The sequence below is a fragment of the Ptychodera flava genome, chromosome 11 (genome assembly GCF_041260155.1).
Source record: "Ptychodera flava strain L36383 chromosome 11, AS_Pfla_20210202, whole genome shotgun sequence".
NCBI lineage: Eukaryota > Metazoa > Hemichordata > Enteropneusta > Ptychoderidae > Ptychodera > Ptychodera flava.
In genome coordinates this window covers 28,653,426-28,680,925 of record NC_091938.1, presented here as the reverse complement: position 1 = coordinate 28,680,925, position 27,500 = coordinate 28,653,426, and the positions used below count along the sequence as shown (strand labels likewise).

At 37.9% G+C, this 27,500-nt stretch overlaps 2 protein-coding genes across 2 annotated transcripts in view; one reads left to right on the top strand and one right to left on the bottom strand.

The window, feature by feature from the left end:
• The first annotated feature begins 6,090 nt into the window (after nucleotides 1-6,090).
• On the top strand, nucleotides 6,091-13,911 carry LOC139144012 (multiple epidermal growth factor-like domains protein 6). Its single transcript, XM_070714654.1, has 9 exons — nucleotides 6,091-6,293; nucleotides 6,512-6,807; nucleotides 9,359-9,437; nucleotides 9,702-9,830; nucleotides 10,012-10,112; nucleotides 11,075-11,170; nucleotides 11,444-11,560; nucleotides 12,140-12,262; nucleotides 12,982-13,911. Coding segments are annotated over exons 3-9 (642 nt in total). The 5' UTR covers nucleotides 6,091-6,293; nucleotides 6,512-6,807; nucleotides 9,359-9,363; the 3' UTR covers nucleotides 12,984-13,911.
• A 12,012-nt stretch (nucleotides 13,912-25,923) lies between these two features.
• Nucleotides 25,924-27,500, bottom strand: part of LOC139144006 (multiple epidermal growth factor-like domains protein 6) — a 9,891-nt gene continuing 8,314 nt past the window's right edge. Inside the window, exons 7-10 of the mRNA XM_070714646.1 lie at nucleotides 27,479-27,500; nucleotides 27,001-27,117; nucleotides 26,619-26,741; nucleotides 25,924-26,200 (exon numbers count right to left, since the gene is read on the bottom strand). The exon at nucleotides 27,479-27,500 is cut by the window's right edge and continues 101 nt beyond it. Of these exons, the coding sequence (XP_070570747.1) occupies nucleotides 26,073-26,200; nucleotides 26,619-26,741; nucleotides 27,001-27,117; nucleotides 27,479-27,500 (390 nt within the window). The 3' untranslated portion in view covers nucleotides 25,924-26,072. The remainder of the gene's footprint in view (nucleotides 26,201-26,618; nucleotides 26,742-27,000; nucleotides 27,118-27,478) is intronic.

The window sequence follows — 27,500 nt, the reverse complement described above, 5'->3', positions numbered from 1 at the left end:
ATATATATATATATATATATATATATATATATATATATATATATATATATATATATATATATATATACACACACTGGATTATTCAATTTAATTCCAATTTTCGTTTACCTTTGTCGCGCGCAGGGGGGTCACCCTGTTTTCGAAAGTTTGAATGGGGGTCATCCTGTTTTCGAAAGTTGGAATAGGGGGACCGGTCCCTTTTTCTGTACAAGTCCGTTGATGTAAGACAAACAGATTGATTTTGCAACATCGCTGCATTACAACATTTCTGTGAAGGAAGAATGCCCCCCCCCCCCAAAAAAAAAAATGCCAGAATTCACAAGGGAAAAAAATCCAGTGGAACATGTAGAAAAAAAACAATAATGTCCCCAATCTTTCAGACCCCCAAGGATAACAAATGGTCCACCCCTAAATGCTTCGAGTAACAGGGGAGGGTCACTGATTTTCATGCACGGATAAGGGGATGTTCACTAATTTTGTGTGCAAGAAATTTTGAAGGGCCACTATTTTTGATGTAGCGGTGTTTCGAAAAACACCGGCCCACATCCACGCCCCGTAGTTTCTGTCCCTTATTTGTCGCTGACGGCCAGTATAATTAAAATTGACCGGCACTTCTACTTATCAGATTTGGTCGTAGGTTTTACAGACTATTTCACCTTTGGTGAACATTGCTAGCATTAACAGACATATGATTAACAAGCATGGCCATGGAAACCACACATCCTTCAAGCGACATCATGTCCGATATTTACCCGATGTATGAAACGTGCTTTTCCGAGCATGAATAATACCTACAGCCTACCTCAGGGTTTCATGAAGTTTTGAAGTTGGGGGCTAGAATGGAAAAGTAGGCGGCTTGCAGCTGCCATGACCACAAAGCAGTCGTCATCGGGGGAGGGTCCGGGAGGGGGTGTTCCCCCTCCCGGCCGAAGGCTGGAAACCCTGAAATATGAGCTAAAATTTACTTTTTACAGCTTACAGTCACTTGAATTTCTATATAGTATTTTCGGGGGAATTGTCAGCAGTGCTCCAGGGCAATTTGTGTTCATATCATAAAAGCCATTTTCCTGGGAGATTAGGCCTAAATATGATAATTCATAATTAAAATGATAAAATGTGGTAATGTTGACGATAATTTGAACAAAGAAAACTGAAGTCTTTAGAGCCTCTATGCTTTTAGGAGGTAAACTATAATAATTCACCATTATTAATGATATAAATTTGATATGTAGATGATATTATACAGTGTTACATCTAGATAGGGGATAGGGAATTCCCCCTCTGTTGAAATGTTGGCACCCCCCAATTAATTTGACAAGGGGACCACTCCCCCCTCTTGCCATGAAATGGTGTCAGTCACACCTTAGAGGTACAAGTAGAACACATGAACTGGTGAAATGCCCCCGAAATTTTCTGGTAAAGGGGAAACATTCCCCTTGTTGATGCCATCCTGGATGAAAAACTCATATTTTAAGCACAGTAAATTAGAAACTTATTAATGCATAATGTTATGCTTAAAATTAAGAACCCTGATGTTTGGTATGGAAATCTGTAGATGAAAAAGTGGAGGTAAAAAGGATAATTTATATAACGAATAATGATAAAAAAATGACAATCATTACCATATTTCGCAAATAGAATCCAAGATCCTCAGGGTTATTTGACTATATGGGTATGCAAAGTAAGAACCTTAATATAGGATATGAAAATTTGTACGTTCATGCAGAAGCGCACATTTGGATTGAACTTGACGAAATCTTTTGAAGTGAATTTAGAGGTCTGATCGCATTGTAACCACTCTGCGCGACGTTCTTATTGGCGTCGATAGACCGAAGAGCAGTCAGTACATATCATACGTCCTGCTGGCTATACTCCTTCACAATTACGCCAACCGCAGTGCAACGCACATCGGCTTACTAAAAAGATTTTCGTGAAAAAAAATCAGGTCATTGCCTACGAAAACAGTTTAATTATCCTTCTCTTGTTTCTTGGTCCACTTCAAAACCGATGATCGTAGGCGTACAGCGAAGCTTGACCTTGCGATCGCTTCCGTCTTCATTTGTTCATCGACCATTTTGAGTTGAGCTAACGACAGCCGACAGGTGTAGTATGCACGTTTTCATTAGCGTATATAAAGATCACTAAATAGGAATCAGCAATTCAGGTAGCCAATAGAATCGTCAATCGCAATTCCGATTTTTATTGGGGCAGTATACGCAAGACCGTGCTGCATCATAGTACAAGGCGATCGTAGTAGTCGCTCGTCTTCTAAATTTTGTTTCACATAAAAGCCGTTGAAAAGTTTGATTACACATCTTATGAAACTTGTCTTTATCATTTCAGAAGGTAAAACATATTTTAGCTATAATGAAAGAGTTCAAATTTCCAAAAAGGTAGCCGGCGAAATCGTAAGAGTAACTGGTCAATTTCGCCGGCTGCCGGCTCTTGATGAAACCCCTGACGTACACTAAAAACATAAATTAGCCCGGCCCAACATAATACGAAAATTTCTTCAAATTCGTGACATTCAGGCTTGCCCAGCAACCCCTGACACGTTTGTGCGGGAATTTTATAACTGACAACCTACTTTGACGAAGATTGTTTTGTTGAAGAATATGAATGAATTCGAAACTGACGTATTTTTACTATGCAAGAATTATCTATTGTATGTACACGGAGCTTCGAGTGTTTTCCAACACGTATTTGTTCGTTTTGAAATCTAGCAGTGAACTGCCTCAGAATCAGTCACAACATTTTTCATTTGCGGTCAAAAGACTTACTTGTTTTCGGATGTTGTCATGACAAAGAAAGATCCTGTCACTGTCGATCTCGTTACTAGAAACATGAGAAAATAGTATGTGAAACCTTTTATTGATCTTAGTCTGTAGTACGTCCATGATCTTGTTATTGAATACGGAACCATTCCTAGGCCTCACGGCCCAGCTACTGATACACCAGTCAATGAGTCTGCCTGTGAGTGTCTAGCTGCGTGATTGAGTCCTGTGTCCCTTGCCTGAGTTAGTCCTGGTTATAGTGTGTGTATGTCCATTTAGACAGTATCTTGGGCATGTCGGTAACAAACACCAGAACGATAAGTTGATATAACAATACAATGTTAATAACAGCTGAATATTACATAGAAGTGGTTGAAATACAACGGAAAATATTACGCAGAATACTTACACGAGAGAGATAGGTTACCGGCTGAATTTGTAAATGTGTAAACCAGTAAGACAATGTTGTCGAAACACTGCTGGTATTTAGTGACGCCAGTATTATAAGTTCCAATTCGAGAAGAATTGCGCAGGTTTTATCGTGTCGAAAAACGATAACGTATCGCGAGGGTAAATAATTAATTTCTTTGCGCCAATTTGGAAAGACTATGACAATTTTAGGCGGAAAATGCTCGAGTAATTTCTTAAGAATTTATAAAAACACTCTGCAACCTTTTGTTTGGTTACTTGAATTATCATGAAGAAAACATCCACACACGCTCACCCCTTCTCCAATTTTGGGAAAAATAAATCTCTAGAATAGGTTACAAAACACTTAACCCTTCTCCAATTTTCAAAAAGAAAAACACTTCTAGTCTCGGTTACACGTCGTAACACGCTACACTCTAGTTGTCTCTCTGGCGAGTAAAAAGTGACCATCTTACAGCCTATTACACCTCGCTACACTTCGTTACGTCCGCTACACCCCCTTCTCCAATTTTCACAAAATTTTACTCCTAGACTTGGTTACACCTCGCTACACGTTCTTAACTACGCTACAAGATGGGTGTCTCTCTGGCGAGTAAAAAGTGACCATCTTACAGCCCCTAACACCTCGCTACACTTCGTTACGTCCGCTACACCCCCTTCTCCAATTTTCACAAAATTTTACTCCTAGACTTGGTTACACCTCGCTACACGTTCTTAACTACGCTACAAGATGGGTGTCTCTCTGGCGAGTAAAAAGTGACCATCTTACAGCCTATTACACCTCGCTACACTTCGTTACGTCCGCTACACCCCCTTCTCCAATTTTCACAAAATTTTACTCCTAGACTTGGTTACACCTCGCTACACGTTCTTAACTACGCTACAAGATGGTGTCTCTCTGGCGAGTAAAAAGTGACCATCTTACAGCCCATTACACCTCGCTACACTTCGTTACGTCCGCTACAACCCCTTCTCCAATTTTCACAAAATTTTACTCCTAGACTTGGTTACACCTCGCTACACGTTCTTAACTACGCTACAAGATGGGTGTCTCTCTGGCGAGTAAAAAGTGACCATCTTACAGCCTATTACACCTCGCTACACTTCGTTACGTCCGCTACACCCCCTTCTCCAATTTTCACAAAATTTACTCCTAGACTTGGTTACACCTCGCTACACGTTCTTAACTACGCTACAAGATGGGTGTCTCTCTGGCGAGTAAAAAGTGACCATCTTACAGCCTATTACACCTCGCTACACTTCGTTACGTCCGCTACACACCCCTTCTCCAATTTTCACAAAATTTTACTCCTAGACTTGGTTACACCTCGCTACACGTTCTTAACTACGCTACAAGATGGGTGTCTCTCTGGCGAGTAACGACGCGACTGCTCTTTTACAACTTTACTGTTCTATTCCATACTTAATATCTACATGCATCACCTCAACATATCTTGAAAATTATCATCAATCACCAACGTACCTAGTATAGTTCTTATATTATTTGTAGGGGTCCCTGGTCCTTTAAACGAAATTCCGATGACCCTCTCTCTTTTACTACTCTCACTTTCTTTCTCTTCTTAAAGGCATAATTATTCACGATATGTAAATCGATGGCAAGACCGAGCTGTTCCATACCAGACTCTCTATGTGAAAATAGTCCCATCTAAAATAGGCTGCGCATTGATATATTTCACTGTAATTAGACTCCTTTTCCTAGCCTTCGCTACACTCGCAACACCTAAATACGTAGCGAAGGGGTAGTCTATAAAAAGTTTGCACCTCGGATCTTGCAGTGTATATCATTATTACACAGAGTGTAACATCCTGGCAAAAAGCTTATAGCATAGTAAGGGCAAACGGCGAAAGAGAAAGAGATACAAATCGAATAAAATGTGAATCGTATTACCTCACAAATAAAAAAGACGACAAATTAACAACCCAGGCAGAGAGTAATATCACCAGAGTGGCCCAGAACAAATATAGGCACATACCAATGCGCAAAACTTTCAGGCACATGAAAAACTTTTCGATCAAGAGTAAACAAAAGGCCTCACATGAAAGACAGATGTTGGCGCTGTGCTGCATTATACCGTTCCTCAGATTTCAAAAGCAGCTTTGTAATCGAATTTAGCAGAACAGTAGCCTATTTGTCAAAAAAGTGTTTGAAGTATTATTCGCTTCATTAGTAAATATTAGTCAGGCCAAAGTTATTAAATTCTTTGTTTTCTGCTTTCCCGCAGGCAGGTGTTTGGGAGGTTTCCATGAAAAATACCAGGTATTTTTAAATTAAATTTACTGATTAGCTTTTTTGCCAAAAATCTTTGTTTACACGTTTTGCAAGATGATATATGTCATAGTTGTAGATTGTTTCATCTTGGTATAACTTATGGAGGTAAAACATACTGTCTGGTTGGAATGGACACTCACGTCAGATGGGAACCATGAAGTGAATAAAAAAATTGCGTGTGTAGAACCTTTTCTTTGTGTTTTGAGTAGCTTACCCGTTTACTTTTCAAAATTGTGAGTCGACGCAAAACAAGGTATTGAATTAATGATTAAACTTAATATGTTAACATAAATGACACATAGAAACAGTTTGGTTTGGCTATTTAATTACAACCCCTTCCTTCTTGATAGTTGTAGTTCGTCGTCAAATTGACAGTCAGGAGAAATAGCAAAGACACCATCATGATTGTTCACTCCACAAGTCGCATGCTTAGTTACCCAAGCAAACATTAAAGAGGAAATTTCCTGCAATATGATTATCGCTGACGGTACTGCTTTTGATAAAATAACTTTAATTACACATGAACAGGCAGCGCCACATTGCACTGGTGCAGAACAGCGCCACTAGCGGCAAAATCGCCCGAAACCTTTTTGTATGATACCGGCTGATAAAACCTGTCACATCGATGCCCTAATGTGAACTTTCGAAACAGATTGAACCTTTTCAGGGTTCAATTGACTCCATCTTTCCGGTCGATAGACAATAACGTTGCCATCACCATGGCGACAAGGAATTTTGTTTTCTTCACAAGGGGATTGCCAGGACGCAACTCACTATTTTATGGCGACAATTGTCTCCTGGTTAGATTTCATGAACGGCAAATTTCAGACTGCCATTCTTTTTGTACATTACGGAAGATACACTCACTTACTTACATGTGAGCCAAGCGTAGAATTAATGCATGATAACTACTGATAGTTATTATTGAGATTTGGCTAGCGCTAAACTAAGGCTCTTATTTTTGTGATTTTTTACACCGATCTTCCCCTACATCTGACTTTTCTTTTCCTTGTAAAAGACAACCGGCGAAGACGAATATGTATAAACTGCAGGCAGTCAGTACGCAGACTCTGACTTGGGGAATTTCCCTTTCAAATCCCTTAAAAGAAGAGCTGAGTGTAAATGGTGCATAAGATCAAACGAACCATTCCGGGGTACTCATAAGGACAGGACTATCTTGTTCTTATTTCTTCCGCAACTGAGTCCACACTTAGTCACAAACGTTGGATTCAATACCTTCATCGCTTGGGCATACAACAGTTGTGGTCAGCCGTAAAAGAAGACCGAAGCCTAGGCCTTCCGAGACTTTGTAAGGTAAGAAATCTCTATTTTTTTTTCTTAATCCATTGGCTTACATCAATGCAGCTTGAGATACTGCCATACATCACACTTCAGCCATTTTCTTGATAGAGAGACAAAAAATTAAACGTCCGATTTATATTAGGTAAGTTTAAATACGTTCTATAACTCATTGGGGTATATTTAAAGCATAACGTGAATACTTTTAAAATGAAACTGTGTCTAAAACTGTATGCAAACCGAGAGATTCTCTTCTTCATCTTGAAATGCAAAAGGCGCTTGGGTGTTACAGTATGTTAGAAGGAGCTATGGAACACTTATTCATATGGTGTCTTAGACAGCATTGATGCACTTGTTATTTAAACATTTTCCTACATCGTTTTGTTGTTTTGGTGCCAAAAAGTAGTAAAATAACGTAATTGGTGTCGCCTAAGTCTGATGCAGAAATGATCATATAGATAAAAAACTGCAACATAAACAAAAACAAAACAGAAGAAACATGTAGTTTTCAACACTTTATTGGAACCGAATCGCATTGTTGATAATTACTTACTATCACTGGACGTAATGCGTTGAATGAAATGACTTTTTGAAAGCACTCTCAGTAAATAAAAATTTACTTGACACTTGGTGGAGTAAATCCCTTTATCCATAAACGGATGATTGTCGATTAACACATAGACCCTACACAGTAAGTGAGGCTACCCACAATTCTCCATGATCTGTACACACGGAGATCACTCACTGAACTGAATAAACTTTCTTCTGTAAACAGAACAACTCTGTCTATATTTCAAAATTCTGGCAAAATAGTTCTGATAATCATAATTTTCTGATTTCTCACTGTGAATAATAAGAAGATCAACCCCTTTTCCGCGGAGGAGATAGCAATTTTGTAATTTTGTCGACATAGATTTTTGACAGCCATACACAATATTTTCAAGGAAACTAAGGGAATAAGTTGCATCTGTGTTGGCAAAAGAAAGGGCATTGATTTTTTTAAATGTTCGTAACAAAGGAAATTTGCATGTTTGACAGGTGGTATATTGAGACCATCTTAGTTACTGATATTTTATCTTGACAAGTGTGCAATTTTTAGCACCTCCAAACATCGACTTCTCATTCAATTTACTCTTGAATTTTAAACATAATAAATAATTTTGGAACATAGTTTTAACAAATAATCCTAAACTTAACTTGTAAGTTTGATATCGTTAAGAAACTGATAAAATTAAAAAGCCTTTAGTAAAAAAAATGTCTGAGTGTACAAATCAAGGGGAATTGTGGGTAGCCTCACTTACTGTGCCCTAGAGAATCATGCCTTAGCTGCAGAACAATGACCCTCCGTGCTGCTGCGGGCTAAGGATTATATCACGCCTTCACAAGCAAATGGCATGAATTTGCTACCTGTGAAGATTGAAATAATTAGTCAACACAGTCTTGTAATCAGATGAGGCTGGTGAAAATGCAAGAAAAGTATAATTGACAGATTTCGGAACTGAGGACAGAAACGTTATACTACAATTATCTGCAAACGTTGGTTTCTAATGACAACATCCATGAACCCTCGCAAACGAAATAAGAACAGCCCTATGATCTTTGTACACAATAGGACCGGTATTTGTGTGGGAAACCCCCTTCAGTATCCCTAAAGTGAATGCAAGAGTTGAATATTTGCCAGCCGCCAATTAAAAGAAGGCGAATAAGAGAATATAAAGAAATTGGCTTGTCTCCATGGATGACGTTAGCTTATATTAAACAAATTGATTCCCCGAAGCCAACGTATGCTATTCTTATATGGCCTTTCCCTTTCATTTTCAGTAGTACGCATGCTCGGCTACATTAACAAAGCCAAGCTGCTTCAGTACGTTTCAAACACGTCGCCACTTTGAATCGTTATCCACATTACATAAATGAAAGTTTTTATTCTTTGCAAAGTCACAACATGTTACTGTTAAGCGTTCACATTTTGTAATTTTAACGCCAATTTTCATCATTCCAACATAACTAGCGAACCTAGGTTCAATGTAAAGAACGGCCCAAATTCAAGGTGCAAAGGGGTTATGAGGAGAACCGATTACAAGCAAATTTAACATCGGCAGGAGAACAGGATATCATCGATGATACTATTCTTTCTGCCTTATCCTCCAAAACTTTGACTCTACGCTATTGATTGTGCGTTTGTTTTCTGAGCATTTCACACTCAAGGAAGACTCATTCACTTACAAGGGGGACAAGTCAGTGACATATTTTCTACTTCCGTCTGTCTGTAAAGACTTTCAAAGAAAATGAAATGAGTGTCTGGTTGTTTGCAAAAGACCCTAATATATGATTTTGTATGAAAAAACACACTGATATGGATAGAGAAGAGAAATAACAGTTACAAAATTTTTACGTTGATTTTTTTTATAACTATATTCTTCAGCGTCCTACAGCCGCTCGATAAAATAAATGTAGTAAATAGAGTTCGATACAGAATTTAGGGCGAAATACAATCTCCATAAATCTACTGTTGCTGTTTTTTCCCTGTCTTTTAACTCATCACTTTCTGTCATTTTGATATTAGGTAAAATGGATCCGAAGACAATCGGGGTTTTAACAGGGTTGATGACGTTGGTTATTGCATTGAATGGAGTGGCATATGCGTGAGTATAATATGAATCCGCCTTTACTTTACAAAAGTTATGTAGATGCTCTACAAGAATGAGACAGAGTCATATACCTAATTTGTTCTCTGCATTAAAGAGCCTATGCCATTGATTTTGCGTTCGTTTTCTCAGCTGTGTCTGGTGTGCTTTCTTGTTTCTGTCAAAAAAAATCACAATCAAGTACTTTGAAATATGCTACCATTAGCAAGTAGTAAATATGAAGTGAAAATGAGTACAACTTTGATTTTGTGTTTTTTCTAGAAACCCAGAGACCCACGTGTGCACTGAAAATGTTCTGCAGTCTGTGCAAGGAACCAAGACAAACACAGCCCGTGATAGGTACACTAGGAGGTGTGGCTGGTTTAACTGGTTTCGATGCTCCTCATACAGGTAAGCTTTCTGTTGAGTATGACCTGCATCAGACAAACAAATGAAAAATAATCATTTCAAAAAATATAGTGCCTCGAATACAAAAGGAGATAAAATATACAGCTTCGTATTCTCGTCACGCTTTGTGTTATTTCTAAGTTGCTGGAAGATTTTATTGAGCTCGAGCTAATTTTATATCTAGGAACACTTACACACTGGCTTATCAAAAGACGTACAGAATGAACCCGGTGCACTCCTGTTGTGAAGGATGGAAAAACTTGGTAAATGGTGTTTGTTCAACCCGTAAGTATAATAAGGTTATTTGTGAAACAGGGCAAAGTACGGGTGAGGGGCTCTCTGTCCATAACTTGATGGACAAGCCGTAGGCGAGTCCTATACGTCAGAAACGGATAGTCATACATCGTCATACATTATACCTAATCCTATCTATTATATGATTTTTGTCTTTGACATGGAAAGCAGTGGTAAAAAATTTGACGAACATTATATAGCATAATTTCGAAGAGATGAATGCACACGACCAGAAAACCGTGCCATGCTGACTTTGAAATGCCTGCAAGCAGTTGATATAATCCAAACTTGCTTAAGCTTGCATATGCATTCAATGATAACACAATTGGAACTAATTTGGGATAATCGGATGGTGAAGTAATGTCTGTTTGATCTGCAAATGTAATCTCATCTCATCAAATTAGTTCAAATCGTGTTTGATGTAAATGTTTATTATATTTCATCTATACAATGCAAGATGAGAGGTACATGAATATTCCACATTGATAAGGAATCATTACCATAAAATACGGAAAAGGTTCATTAATCTGATCTGCATAAATGAATATTACTCAAATTTGCATCTTGCACAATAGATTAAGCTGTAATGCTAGATAGAGTTTGTGCTAGCTTTAGTCTTAAACACGATTGGAACTAATTTAGGATAATTGGATTTCATACTTTTCTCAAAAGTGTTCGGTGCTGAATGTTGCAATATTATAAATTACTCATAACAACAAGTGTACAATGAAAATATGAGCTTACATTTGCAGATTAAACAGACATTACTTCACCATCCAATTATCCCAAATTAGTTCCAATCGTGTTCTTAATATCCAGTTACGTCGAAAATCGATTTTTGACTTTTCTCTTGGCATAAAAGTTATTTAAATTCCCTTATACACTGCCATTTCTTACATGTCTCACATAAAATTATATGTAAGCAACCATGTTTTCTCGCCCTGTAATCACAGCGATATGCTCCCCATGCTGTGAAAATGGAGGCACGTGTGTCAGTCCAAATGTTTGCGACTGCCCGCCAGGCTTCTCTGGTCCAAGATGTTCGGAATGTGAGTAGAAGTCACTGTTTTTTGTCACTGAATTGTCAGTACTGCCTCTATTTCAGGAATATTGGAAGAGCTTCTATTTGCCTAGCCTTGTGCATGGTGACCAAGCGTACTACTAAGCTAATTGTCGACGGGGTACTATAATAAAAGTTTATGTGTACACCGACCCAATTCTTTCGGACTGACCTTACACTCATAGTAGGCCCAATTTTTTAAACCTAAGTGCCCTGTTTTTCTAGGTTAGCCCTCACTCACTTACTTTTGTATGACCTTCAGCTACAAATTACTGTGCCTCTAACAACTGCGAACAAAACTGCGTAAACGCACCTGGAAGGGCCGTCTGTTATTGTGACCAAGGGTACTACTTAACTCAAGGAGGGGAATCATGCGCAGGTCAGTACTTTTATATTTTCATTATATGAGGATTTACTCCTGCGATTTTCATTTCGTTCATTTGTTTGTTTGTTTCTTTAGCGTGCTCTTAACTTATGCAAAACTTGTCCATAGCGTATTCGACGTACGCTCAGCGTATTCGCCAAGTTTTTCATACATTGGCATACGCTGGCTAAATCGTCAAGGTGTGACAGGGCCTTTGCGTCTCGATGGGACTTATTGACGTGCGTCATAACAGGTTTTATGTCAAACGATCTGGGCAAAGCAGTTGAGTGCAGTCAACAATTAATTCAGCACAATAAAAAGTGTCAGGGCTACTTGAAAATAGTTTATCGCGCCTTAAGAAGCTATAATTTTACATTACGTGGCCTCTTGTACCGTTGATTGCATGTAAACACAGTAACCTCTCAATCTAAATCTTAACAACGTTAGCTGAAATACCAGCATTCGACTCAGTAGTTCTAGATAGAATAGCTATTTTTCATTGTCAACAAATCAAATATGTATATGTTATGTTTGCTTCCGACTTCATTTGTCACAAACACGCTTCTCCTTAAATTTCTCTTTTTTTCTCTAAAGATATCAACGAATGCGTTGATTCCAATGGTGGCTGCGCCCATACCTGTCACAACACTTTCGGTAGCTTTCTTTGCAGCTGTAACCCAGGTTTCACATTAGGCTCTGACGGACGTTCATGTAACTGTAAGTTGCCAAAACGTTTTGGTAAAAAAACATTATATAATGCACATTGCTTGCATGCAAGGAAAAAAGGGACAAGTAAACGTAACAATGATTAGGAAATTCAGTAAAGTTTTGATTTTGACAAAGAATCAACAAATATGAGCAAAAATCATACTGACCACGTCCAGCTATAGGTCACAAACACATACCAGCAACGAAGTAAAAAGATTTTGTGTAGAAAAGTGACGCACTGATTCTAAAACGAGTGGCGGAATACCTGGCTTTTACATCACAAAAGTAATTTAGTTGCTTTAACAGATTACATGAAATGTGACACAATGGGTCATCTTGATGACTGTAGCATGCTAGCATGATACGCATACCGATTCCCTACACCCGTTACCATCATTATTGGTGGTTCAAGATGACCCCATTGTTATTATCGTTTTATTTACCTTAAATGGGTACAGATTATGGGATCTATTGTGACTTGGAAGCGAAAAGGGACTACATATATGACAACCAATGGGTCATTACTGTTCATATTTTAGATAAAAGATAGCCTTAGTATTCGCGAGACCATATCGAAAGTGTGAGTTATACTCGTCGATTCTGTGACGTGACAGAAAATGCAGGTGTTTATAATGGAAAAGCACAATTTCTGAGTTATTTTAATCTCTTTGGAGAGACTGTAATAAATTAATGTATTTGTTTTTCTGTTTTTGATAATTCTTTAACAGAATATTAAAACGAGATATGTACAGCTGACCTTCATGAACTCAAAACCAGGCTAGCTGCAGTAGAGGTCAACTACAGCGATTTACCTTGCCCTTAACTATCATCGAACGTGTTTATGAAGTGTTGTCGTTTTACGATAAAAAAATGTCGGATTATTTGAAGAACGTAACCGAATATAGTGTCCTATATTTTGAAAAAATGAACTAATGTTTCTGAATATTTTAAACGTAGTATTTTTCTCTCTACTTACAGTCATGTTACTGATTTGGATTTTTTGTCAATTTTTTTATGAACCAGGCAGTCAAATGTTAAAGATATCAAATATCAAACGGAAAACAATATCCTATGCATCGACTGATCCATATGATATACCTAATTTCATCATCACGTATTTGTGCAGATCTTGTTGTCAATATTTAGTTTCATTTTGAATCGAACGTTTATCCGGGGTATAAGAAACGCAATTATATCTCTTAAGTTTACTCCGTACAGTTAGAGCTTCAGGCTTTTTAAATTTACATAACGAGTACTTTGACAGTGAGTGATGTATATAGTTCCTGTCACCTATGTTGAGTACACGCAGTTTACGAGAGTCATTGCAGGGTTCTGTTACAAAGTAATACTGTGAAATTTTACGTAAAATTTGTTAGTGGCGCTCTGTTGACTTGATTTACACAGCTATGGGAGGGAGAAAGAAAGAGAGAAAGAGAGAGAAAGAGAGATGGAGAGAGAGAGCATTTTTAGTGACAAAAACGGAATGAATAATGTATAATATACTCGGCAAGTGCCAATATTTCTTTTTTTTCTGAGTGTCATTCACAAGCAAAGTCACACAAAGACTGTGGTTTTCTATTTCCCTACCATTTTGGCATATGAACCATTGTTCCTTTATAGCTGCGGCTAATACGAATAAAATTAACAACTTAATGAAAGTACTGAGATGTTCTCTTTTCATAAAGTGCATTTTGTCAAGTTTAATTTAGCCTGAAAGGCGTATGTCTTGAAGCAAACATACTACCTCAGTATTTAAGGGGCAATATGATATTACTCAGAATAAAGCTCTTTGATCAGTACATTAAAGGTTACTCTGATCAGAGAAAAACAGCACCTTGACGGGTCAACAGGTATATGATGATAATAATTCCCTGAATTTCAATAAATTCCGATTTCTTTGTAGCTCAATTAATAAACGTCACTTTTCTTGCTATAATAACAGCAGTCAGTATCAGGCAGATACGTGTTAATGGTGCTTAGTTGTCTTAAATACGTGCAAAACATTGGCTCTTTGTAAACTCTTCTTAGGGTACTACACAGATCCGCGATAGTTTCTTCCTCTCTCCTTAATGTAATGTGCGCCTCGGAGACAGATGTAGTAATCGGCCTCTCAAACGTTTAATTTCTCGGTCAACAATTTGTGAATACTCATATGAACTACATTGAGTAAAAACAGTTTTCAAATGCTTTTTTGTAAACAATCGAAAATGCATTTTACCTTTAGAGTTAGCACAGGAATGGCGGCGATATTGAATTTCAAGTCAGGTAATATTTGGATAATTTGTCTGCAGATTGTACACGATAACCACCTTTTTATTCATAATTTGGTTTAAGTTTAAAGGTTAAAAGGTTAAAAGTTCCGTTATTTGAGCAAAACTTTGAGTCTTTCAATTTCGAGGTTCCACTTGTTCGAAGGTTTTGGGTTTACAGATACCTAAAGGAATAAATTGAAGGCATAGACTTCAGTAGACTATCCCATTATTGGTAGGCTGTTGCGTAGATTGTCGAGGTGAACGCGTTGACCGGGCCAGCCAGTAACTGCTACCGAGAAAAATCAAGATACTGTGGCGAGTCTATTTCGAGGTGTATACTACTTTCATTTTGTTGGATCAAAGGTCGGACATTCGACAGCTTCTGCTAACTGGTACGAAAGAAGAGCTTTGACTCAAATCATAACTTTCGCCGCCGACCAATAATGACCCCGAATTTATTTTGCTACCTTACCACTCAGGCGTTTCATATTCCCATTGTTTTACGACGTGTGTGATTTCTATTTCAACTTGATCCATAGACTCCCCTTGTCATAAAGAGCTGGCATTTGGATGGGAATGGTCAGAAATTCCATTTCAAAGCAAGCTTCGTCTGTTAAGGCCATTTATTATGCATTAGAAGGGGCACAGCGACATTAATCTTTACTTGTGTCATCGAAAAAAAAATGAATATTGAATATCGTGAAAATAATGAACTGTCGTGCTCGTAGTTAGGGGAATTACGAGTTGAGGTACCAGTCTGGATCGTAATGCTTTCAGTAACTGAAGCTGACACACCAAGGTGTAGATCGTACCACAACCTTATACTTTATTATAAGATGGCGACCGTGTCGTTCACCGTCAAAGGTCTGATCTCAAGTGTATCTAGTCTAAACTCTCTACAAAGTTGAATACATCTCGAGACTTACCTAAATAATAAATTCCGATTTATCACATGGTAATTTTCCCGCTAGTCTTTGATAGTTTCTTAAGATTAAATAAGATCACACCATGGAATATCCCGTTCTCGATTGTTCTCATTGAAATCTTAACAAATAATTAATAAACTATCACACTATCTCCTATCTGCTTCTCGTATGATTTGAGTCCATGACTTCACACGCCTTGGCCACGTGAGGGACGCTTCGAGATAAAATCTCTATAGGGAAGGGCATTACAGTGCAATCATATTGAAAGTGGTGCAGCGCGATTGGACAGATGTCTATCCATTGTCTAACACATGGCACCTGGTTACAACATCTGATCATACGACGTCAGGTAACAATATTATGAACTTATGAAGTACTTTGGCTGTATATGCTGTGACAGGGCGGTGCATTGAAAAGCTAGATTACGTCACTGCCAATCTGGTACTCTGTGAGCCTCTTAATGAAAAGGAAACCACAGTTCGGTTTTCAGTTTGACTGCTCGAGTGTGGCATTAAATTCAGCCCTATTGAAGGTTTAACCAAACTTTTTTTTACTGTTTTCCGGGTTCATGACATGGCGTTATTTTCGTCTCATACAGTAACACCATAGAAATTCATTGTACTGTCCCGACAACCTTAAAATGTCAGAACGCCAACTAAATCATTGCCCCTTAGAATGGTGAATACTGAATCCAAAATTGTTATGGCGTATTTGTTGACACTGTTTCATTTACGAGCGCCTAAATTCACCGTCGGTACTGCTCCTGGGCCGAGGGACACGACCATAGTCGCTTGATTTGCCGTAAGCATGATAGTCTAGTTCAGAATTGTATTCACACTACAGTTTAAGCTGCAACTTTTAATCCCTTAATTCGTGTTTGAGATGCATTTTCCTTGAATGCTGAATAAAATGTTTTACGTGTTTAGAGACAGAATAGTAAAACCAATCTACGTCGGTACTTGTAAAAACAAAAACAAAAATAAATAAACTGAAAATGCTAACGTGTTTCAGTATATATCAGATGCAGTTAACGGAGCTGTTTATCAAAAAAGCTAATTCGGAAGCAACTTTTACGGGTAAGGAGTAACTTTTTTTTCGCTTGATTGGCCTGTAATAGTTGGCTGACGTCTTGTTCTGGAACCATGCCGCTATGCTGTCACAGTTGTTGAGTTAGTTTATGACGGATGCCCAGTAAATCCACTTGAAATTTTTCAGTATTTTCACAACAGATCAACTTGACCTATTATTGACCTCTGTATAACTAACTGACTGACTTAGGTTATGTGCAAAGGACCTGTCTTACAGATTTTAAGTTTTGACAGAATTGCCAACTGAGTATCAAGTAATGACAATTACTGCTGACTTGACAATTGTTACATACTTTCGGAATGTTATGAAGTTGTGTAAGAGAATCGTACCTTGACCTGTCTCGCCTAGTGACTAAACGAAATTGTGCAGAGATATTATGCAAAGTTTGCAGACTTAATCATGATAATCATTGCAGTGAAAAGTAAAACAAAGAGAAACATGGTCTATCAAAACGAACACTCGGTTGAGTAAGACGGAGTGGGGTTTTTGAAGGACTGCCATTGAACCACATTGAAGGGACTTCTATTGAACGGTGTGTACTACATAACAGCCAAAGTATCTATCTCTTAGGACAATCTACTGTGTGTCTGGATATTTCCAGCAATAAACCCTGCGGGAGGCTCGTAACATTTACAGCTCTGCAGTGTACCAGTGTGACCGATGAAAACTGTGTAGTCAAGATAGACCACCAAAAATGGAATCTGGTGTTCAAAATGAGATAATTGGTGGTCTTTTGACGCATGACCATCGGTTATTTTGAACCCCGGCATTGCTAATTGCTTCACAGAACAATCAGATATCTGTCAGATCCATATCTGTAGCAGGTTTCATCAAATTTAGCACAGTACTTATCACTTATTACAAAACTTTATTTAATATGCAAATGAGCTGTTTATTAACTTAACATTGCTCAATGCTTCATGGGACAATGAGTTAATTATCATATGAATATCTGTAGCAAGTTTTATAATATGCCATGCTGTAATTTCAGAGTTAGATCACTTATTAGGAAATTCATTAAATGTACAAATGAACCCTTAATTAACTTGGCAATGCTCAGTGCTTCACGCGACAACTAGATATTTATCAGATCAATATCTGTAGCAGGTTTCACAAAATTTGGTGACACAATTTCAGAGCTATATCACTAATTACAAAGTTCGTAAAATATGCAAATGAACCCTCAATTAACTTCACACTACTAACTGCTTCACAACACAGCCAGATATCTGTCAAGATCAGTATCTGCAGCAGATTTCATCAAATTGTGGGCGGTGATTTCGGTGTTCTATAACTAATTACAAAACTTCATTAACTAATGCAAATGAACTATTTATTAACTTGACACTGTTCAATGCTTTTCAATTCAATTACATATCTATAAGATCAATATTTGTAGCAGGTATGGTCAAATTTGGTGAAGGAATTTGAGTCATATCACTACTTATGAAAGTTCATTAATGTGCAAATGAGCAGACAATTGACATGACACTCACAATATAGTCATAATATTCTGAGAATGTCGTCTGTGAAACGTTTTATTAAATTTTGTGCGGTATATATTGATATATGTTGACACTGTAAAACTGACTAAATAGGAAACCATTATATTGAAAGAATAATATTTCATAACATCATTAATATGCAAGCCACACTAACCAAAATTCAATGAGTTCTCGCCATTAGCACACGGTACCTGTCTAGAAAAACTGACTTGAATCGAATCAGGCGTTCTTCAGTCATCATGTAAACAGATAGACAGACAGACAGAAAGACAGACAGACATCGCTACGACATTAGCTCAAGTGTATAAACAGGTGAGCTAATGACACTGTGAAGGCTCTTCGTTAATAGTTGGTGTAGTTCAGTTTTTCTGACGTTGTCACATTACACTGTTATTGTATACAGAATTTTATTGTCATGGACAATTCAAGAAACAAGAATTTAATTTCTTTGAGTCTTTTCATGGCTCTCTGCATGTTAGAGTTAAAAAAATCAAATGCTGCTTTTACATATTTTGTTCACGAAAGTATTGAATAAAATCGTCATGCCAAGCAACATTCAGGATGTTTAACTTTCAGTACTTGTTAAAAGTAGAAGAGAATAGACCACGATGCTTGCGTTAAGAAGTAAACAGCGTGTCCTTGCACTCATGAACCCGGATATGAGAGAGTTAAAGCGGCGGGTGACAGGTATGAATAGACTTTACTGACCCCAATCCATCGTCTTTGTAAGTTAGGCGGAGGCTCTATGCTGAACAATGCCCGGATCATAAACACGCAAAAACTTGCTTTATGTCAAATCGGGTAAATATAATTAAAGAACGTCTCTTTGATGAGGCGGTCATAAGTTTCGATGATGAAAGTCATGCAATCTCGAGTCCCAGATTTGGTTTAACATATTTCATTCGACGGTCTTAATTACTGAATTTATATTACTGAATTTATATAAATATATATATTTATATAATCCCCCCGTATTCCGAACGAGTATGGCGGCGTCACGGACGCGTGATGCCCCGTGTAGCGGCCGTATCTCTCCGAGCCGTAGGCGAGGGGGATACAGCCACTACACGGGAGTTCACGAGAACGCGACGCAGACACATCGGTGAGGAATACCGGGTGATTGTATATTTGTCACATGCATAGACCCAGTTTTCCGTGAATAAACCTTTCAGGAGTGATAATTTCTGTTAAAGAACAAGAGGGAGTATTTTACAAGAATTCATACGCTTGTATGCGGTCCGTGGCTGGTCACAGCTGACTTGACTGCGCTCAGCTCTGCATGTCGAGGTTAACTTAGAGCACGCCGAAGCTGCTCCCATGGATAATTAGCGTCTCTCGTAGGGCATTTTCTGTGCGAACCAAGCAGAAATACGAAAGACTATGGATTTTTAATGCAACGTATTTATTTGGTACTTACTATAACATCAATTTGAGTGAAAATTCATTCATAAAATTATTGGACCTGCAAGCCACACTCAGCCGCGGCTACCGTGAACGGGTTATCTTTGTCAATATTTGAACATCATTCAAAGAATTCTGCTTTGCAAAGTTTGTATGGAAGTTTCAAAATTAACAATTATTATTTTTTAGGAAATTATCAATTGTATGTTTAAATTTTACGAATAAACTGAGCTGGTTTAAATATAATGAAGAACAGTGTTTGGCTCTGACTCGATCGGTAAGACTACAAGCAACGATTGTTTCCTAGCTCAGACGCCAGACGACTAAAGGTCAACAACAAGGTACAATGCAGGAAACGTACGTGATGCACAATATGCATCGACAAAACAATATATTGCACCTTTAAATGCACTGATAACCTGGTAAACTCGTCTCTCTTGAAAAATAAAATAGCGTTTCTTGTGATGAGTTTCAAGTCATGAGTATCGTCATTGCTGTCAGGAATGATGAACGCTCTTCGCTTCCTCAGCTCCACCCGGGGGCTCGACTTGTTGACTGCCGCGGCAGCATTGATTTTGATGTTGAACTTTCAACCCGTCAATGCTGCTTCAGAAAACAATCTTACTGCTGCAGGGATGATGCTTATTATGTTGTTTGATGGACATCGACAGGGGCACTTTTGACGAGGTAGACAACACAAAATGTCGGTAACATAGGGTATTAAAGTGTCAGTGGTGAAGAAATCAAACGTTTCAATCGCAAATCAACGACGAGGAGAAACACAAATTCATAATATTCTAGGTAGTATCGACGGTATATATATATATATATATATATATATATATATATATATATATATATATATATATATAACTATTTGCCCAAGGAGGTACTACTACCATTGAAAACCTTTCGTTGTTTTATTAAGATTGATAGTTATTTATAGAACATATAAGCATTATTTAATTTCGTTATTATGTGTCTGACCCTTTGAAATGTTTAATTTATAAGGGGAAATGCAAAGGTACGGGACGTACAGTAGCAATCTCTCTCTCTCTCTCTCTCTCTCTCTCTCTCTCTCTCTCTCGCTCTCGCTCTCGCTCTGTCTGGGGCACTAGTAATGTGTAAATCTACCTTTGAATCATTTCGTTCAAATAATGGCGTACCCTAATCGAAGAAACGGAACGGAACGGAGCGAAACAGAAGGCCATACAAAATGGAAATTTGTGTCTTTTTTTTGCGATGCGTGTGTGACAGTATGGCGTACATTCAAGTTTGCTTGCGTATACTTTGCTTTAATGAAATAAAATTTCAAAACATCGTAAACCTACTGACCATCGACGACGTCAGTTTATATAAAGGAAAATGAGGGCAACTCCACACATCGGCTCTACCAAGTTTGTTTAATATTACGATATGGTGAATAAAAGGATCATTGCATTTATTTTGTGTGGAATACATGGCGAGACACCGGTGAATCGATAGTGCTTTGACCCTAGTCATGTGATCTGGGTCCCCGGTAAACCGGTTTGTTGATTGAGTGATTCTTAACGGTGTTTCGGAACCAAAAATGGGGTTCCTTCATCAGTCGCTCTCTTGTTTTGTATCCCCTCCGCTTGGTTGTGTGATAAAGTCATCTTCGTCCTCGAAGAAGAGAAGCCAGATTCGTTATTGAGAGAGTTAGCCACTATTGACTGACTCTATAGTACGCGATCCGGTGTGTGGTGTCATATTATAATTAACATGACCCAGCATCGACCGAAGTTTCTGGACGCTTATACGAATACTTGTTTTAGGGCATATTTTGAGCGTTGCTACTGCTCGTTATGTTAACAGTAAATGTTGTACTAATCTGATAACGATTAGTTTGTTTAGGCATTTAAATCGATTGTCCGAACCTTTGGTTTTGTGTCAATTTCATGGACTTTTTAATAGTTTTTGGGTCGATATTGGTGCCTGCTTACTGGTGTCTGTAAAGCATGTTGTGAAGGGCTGTTTCGGGAAATAAATCTTATTTCTCTGTCTTTAGCCATTCCCAGGTTTCATGGTTTCGTTAACAATATTTGTTGTAAACGGTCTTTGAAATCGGTTTGGGCTGAGGAGAGTATTGGTTTATATAATTCATGCCACCGACTTTGATTAGTTATATGGCAGCTTTCTTAGTTTTTGATTTTCTTTGCCAGATGATGTTTTTTGTATTGCTCAGCAATCTTTTTAGTATGGTTAATTGTAGTGCCAATTCGATGACAGATTGCATCTTGGTTTTATAAGGTAAGTTGTGGCGTAAAATGCAGACAAATTAAGCAAAAAAAATTCAGAGTCCCGTTGTTAAAACCGCTATCGTGAAACCTTTTTACTGTTTGAGCAATGTGGGCAAAGTGTGTTTGAATTAACTCACCGGACTTCGGTTGTCGTTCCGGATATCAACGGAATGCTTACTCCTTCACATCTTGGTCAAAGTTACATAACGAGCTATGATTTTGTGAGAAGGATTTGTTTTAGATGCTCGTTTTATAGACCATGAGGAGTATGGTTAGAAAACGACTCGAGGGTTGATCCCAGAAGTAAGCTCAGCTGCAGTGATTTTTTGTTCACTCTCCTGTGTTGATAGAGTCCTCCCTTATGTGCTCAGTTTAAGCGAGCAGACCGTACATACAGAGACATCGCTATCTGTGCTCGTCTCAGACTGGTTTGACGAGACTTTGAGCTTGTTCTACTGTAGCAAGGCAGGATGTGATTACAGGTTTGAGTATATTTATATTACGTCAATGTCAAAGTAGACCGTTATTTGATAGGTTAATTGGTTTCAGGCATTAAACTTTGATGAAGTTTATTTTGTCCCAAAGTTTCCGTGTAAGAGCCATGGTTAAAATATTTTTATATTTTGTACACAAAGATAATGGTTGAAATGACCCATGTTTTGCTGATTTTTTACTGCGTTACATATGAGGTAGTCGATGGATACCCCGGAGGGTATTCTTGTATTTGCTAGCCCTCGACTTAGATCACACACGGTCTTTTCATAAAATGGAGTGTCCGTGCTTGTAACGTGACCTAAGAAAGCAATCAATACGCAAGCAAACTTGAATGTACGCCATACTGTCAAACACGCATCGCAAAAAAAAAAAAAAAAAAAAAAAAAAAAAAAAAAAAAAAAAAAAAGAATGGCCTTCCATTCCGTTCCGTTCCGTTCCGTTCCGTTTCTTCGATTAGGGTAAGCCTCAAATAATCATAGACAGAAGAAGCAAGACAATTGTATAAGTTCAGAACGTAACCATGACTTACATTGCGTTTCACCAAGGTACCGCAACTCAGCGTATGAGACGAACAAATTCCACGTACAAAACACACGATTAGCGGTGTAGCGGTGGCTTCTCGCAAAAGCCACCGACTCATCGATCTTGTTCACATTGGCAACCCAACTGAAATTTGGGCCGACGCAAAATAATTGTCCTTTTGGGATTAAATTTGGTCCGTGTCCACACCTACCGGTACCAGAATTAGGGCCGACGTAACTTTACCTTCCTTTGTGACCTCTGACCTGTCAAAGTTCAAAATGGCGCATTTGAATATGGCACGCTGTTTCTACTGTTCATGATTTTCCTGTGTTTTTACGCACAAGAAGGGCAAATATGACTACCACTCACCCTTTTAATCATCGGAGATATCTTCACCATTTATTGGATGAGCATATGGTATATATAAGACCGCGGTGGAGAAATAACCAGTGCGCGGCTTTTTTTGACATGCCTCTCTAGTCTATTACGTGCACTGTGGAATCGAATGACATGGTCTCGTTTGCGGAACAAAGGTGGTGGGAAGTTCAGCGTACATGGGATGATATTAAAATGTAAAGACTGGATTGAAAACTTTCGATAGGTGTAAACTTTAGTTTCAAACGTCGTTGTTTTGTGCGAATAGGGTGACTAGTTCAACTTCGATCCATAGCGGAGGCCTGGTCAACTGGGACCAGGGCCGACGTAACGTGTCCACACTGGCGATTTGCGTCGGACCAAATTTTGCGTCGGCCCTGAGTCGGCCCTGAACCCCCCCCTTCTAAACGGGACCAAACTGAGTCGGCCCTGGCCGACTCAGCGTGTCCACATTGGTTTTTTACGTCGGCCCCGGCCCTGGTCGGGACCTGGGCCGACGCAAAGTCGTCAATCTGAACGTACCAATCGATCGATTAATTACAGTGAACCAGCATGGGGCGGCCGCTGTCTGGACTGAGAGATAAACAGTTGGCTATACTTGATCTACAATGTAACTGGGTTTTTTTTACAATTTCAGCTAAGAGTTCGAGAGGTGAAGGTTTTCTCAACAGAAACTAACTAAAAAGCCACATATTGTAGATAAAATGTATCTCTCTGTCTACACAGAGCGGCTGCCCCATGCTGGTTTACAGTAATTAATCAATCAGTCGATGACTTTCAAATGTGTCGTGGTACCAAAGCTAATCGTTTGTTCTGTACGTGGATTGTGTCCATCTCATACGCTGATTTGCGGTACCTAGGTGAAACGCACTGTACGTCTATCTCCATCACGAGGTAAAAAAGACCCTTCAAGGTGTAACGAACATGATATGACAGCATAAGAAACTACCATCTTGAAAACTACAATCTCTTTTTGCCGTCAGCTGATGTGTCAGTTTCCAGTATTTGCGTTGAAATACTACTGTCGAAATTAAAAAGAAAATTGACTAAAGAGAATTTTTTCTACTGTTTATGATTTTATCACAGTTTATAACACAATAGAAAGCCTCGCTTCTACTGTCTATGAGAACACCTTGTATCAGATGTTTAACATTGTTTGCCACAGTGTATATTATTTACGGCCAATCGAAGACTTTTAAATTTGGAATCACCGCCGACGACTTTAAGAAACATGTTTATGAGAACATTTCAGCATAACTTTCGTAACAGAAGCAAATATCCGAACTACCTGATGTGCAGGAATATTACCACAGCGGTATTTCGCGAACCTAAAATGGTCAGACGAAGTCTATGCTACGCGACATAGAACAATGGCATCATCGGGCTTAAAACATCGAAGTACAAAGTGTTTGCAGCTCAAAATTGTATGTAAGGATGCAGTAACGTCAACGGTTAAAATGCTTTCCTTTCTTGTGTCTGCTGAATCTCGAAATAACAATAAATAAATAAATAAATAAATAAATAATCAATGAACACGGAAACTGTTCCAAGACGGCCCTGTAAATGATTCGTTGACGTTTAATGTAGCTGGGTTTTATCTCATGCGCTTTGTTGTTTGTTACGGATGTACAACTATACTTTATACAGATCTTCGAATGAGGTGACCCACTCCAGCAACCAGTGCTCTCTACACGACTCTGTAAATTATATGTTTTACTAAATCCAATTCACCATATCTCCACCAAAGGATTAATGATTGATTAGATCGCCATGCAGCCTTACTTATTTGGTCCTTCGATGACATCGCATTTTGAAGCCATAACTCACGAAAAGAAATATGAACTCTTTAATTTAATTTCTTGAACTTTGTTCAAAGCAACATCGGGAATCATAACTGAAAGCGGTTCAATAGTCGTTGGCTTCTTAGCATAAACCAAAATATCTGACATTTATAAAGTAGTCTACCAATGAGCACTCTGGCGTCTGACTGCTGTTTGTATAGATTATGAATGTAAATGATATATTTCATAATTACGATAATATACTTCTTGGCCTTTTTACATGCCTGATGCGCATATTATCAGACTGGTAGAAAAAAGTATAAGACTGCAATCAAAATGTTACCTATAAAAAGAAGAATTTTATTATAAAAACAAGTTATTATAGTGTCAAGGTATACGCGAATACATCAACAATTGTGTTAATGGTGTCCGATTGAAAATACTATGATATAAGGTTATGGTGTATTATTTACAAAAAAACTGTATCAGAGAAATAGAAAAAAAACATGTATGACTTTCAAAACACTGTAAATATATGAAACCAAGCCTAAGAGTTAAGAAGTGTACAACTTTTTCAGAATATAAGCTAGAAACATATGAAATCATCAACATTATACAGGACTAGTGTAGGTCCTTTCAGATCATGATCGTCGGGAATTGAACATAATTGGAAAAGTATTAAACGAATTTCAGAAAACAACAACAACAACAATAACAGAAACAACAACAAAAAACACGTCCAAAGATTAACCTTTTACACAAACTGGTAAAATAAATCACATCATTGTCATAACGGCTACTTTACATTTAGTATTTTATACGCAGTTCACTTTACTTGGACGTAAATCATTATACTATTTGATTCAATTCGTTGTTTTCAAAGGTGACAATATGACTGCTCGGTGAAAAGTGATATATATATATATATATATAATATATATATATATATATATATATATATATATATATATATTATATATATATAATATATATATATATATATATATATATATATATATATATATATATATATATATATATATATATATATATATATATATTTAAACTACGTGGTTACTTGATTTATTTTGAAAAGTATGCCTTACAAGGATAGTTTCTTATGATGTTGTATGAGTGGCAAAAGCACTTTATCGATCCAAGTTCCTCTTCCAAAATCCCATGCTACCGTAACTACTCGTTCTGCGTCAAAGCCTAGTTTTCGCAGGTCTTCCCATCTTCCCCAAGTTTGTAGAAGTCTTGACAAGCGCAGTGGTAGCTACCCTCGGTGTTGACACAGTAGTGGTTGCAACCTCCATTATTGACGTTGCACTCATTGACGTCTGCGTATGGATAGAAAAGTGAACTATTCCTTTGCAATACGTCGACACAGATACATCAGCGTTTGGAAAAGTACAACTCCTACATAAATGTCTGTGAATACACTTGAATTTCGCCATATCTCAATGGGAACAATATAAAGTCATTTTTTGCATATTGTGAAGGACTTCATTAATTCAAAAAACGAGAGTATGTCATTTCAAACAAAACGTTTACAGTCTTGAAGGCTAAGTCATTTTCCAAATGGGATATGTGAATTTCAATTTTAATGTGGAATCGGTGGAAGCATGCCCCTTGAGACAAATTCGATTCTCTTCCTATCAGTTCTTTCTGTACACACGGCACACTGCCTCAACTTGTCTTTGTTCTACCACACTTTAAGCTTATAGATTTACATATATATTATTATACACATCTTACCGTCGCAAGTGTGTCCATCCTGATCGAGAACATACCCGCCTGTACATCTGCATAGGTAACTGCCTATTGTGTTTTCACATGTCTGGTCGCATCCTCCGTTACCAATGCTGCATTCATTAACATCTGCAATGATGTCATGGACCATAGTGGACAAAAGAGAAATATCAGATCGGTTTGACTAATGCGACATGTGAATAGAATCAGTTTAACAAAAAAATTAATATAGAAAACTCCACGTGCACGCATAACCATACGTACAAAGGAAAACTCAATTCATTTCGCTGTTTTCAACATGCATCATTTAGTTCCTGATAGTTCGCACCATAACATTAGATACACTTTCTACGATTAGATTTTGTAATTACATAATTTGTTTACATACCGCCACACGACACTCCATCTTCAGTGATGTAATAGTCCTCGTCACAATAGCAGACGCCTCTTCCAGGTACATTCATACAGTGTTGTTGACAAGTCATGCTCGCACAATAATCAGGTACTAGACAAATACAAGTGAAATATAATAGATATTTTAGTCCATTTTGCCTTACATCGCGGAAAAATGAAAACTTTGACAGCGTTTGCATACAAATCTGTACGAAACATTTTGTTACATTAAATAAAATAATTCGTCTTTGGCAGCAAGAACTTATGGGCATCCCATGAAAAACAGCGTAAGGCCTTGACAAAACAACACAAACATAGAAGACGCTACGTATCAGGTTTTATCGTGACGTCACGGTACGTCAATAGAAGAGAAGATTGAATTTAGACCGAAACCAGCTTGATAGAGAGAAATGTTACAGCAACTTGTAACACATTCATTCCTAGAGGGGCTACAGGGATGATATCCAACTTACAGGTGCAAGATCTGCCGTTTCC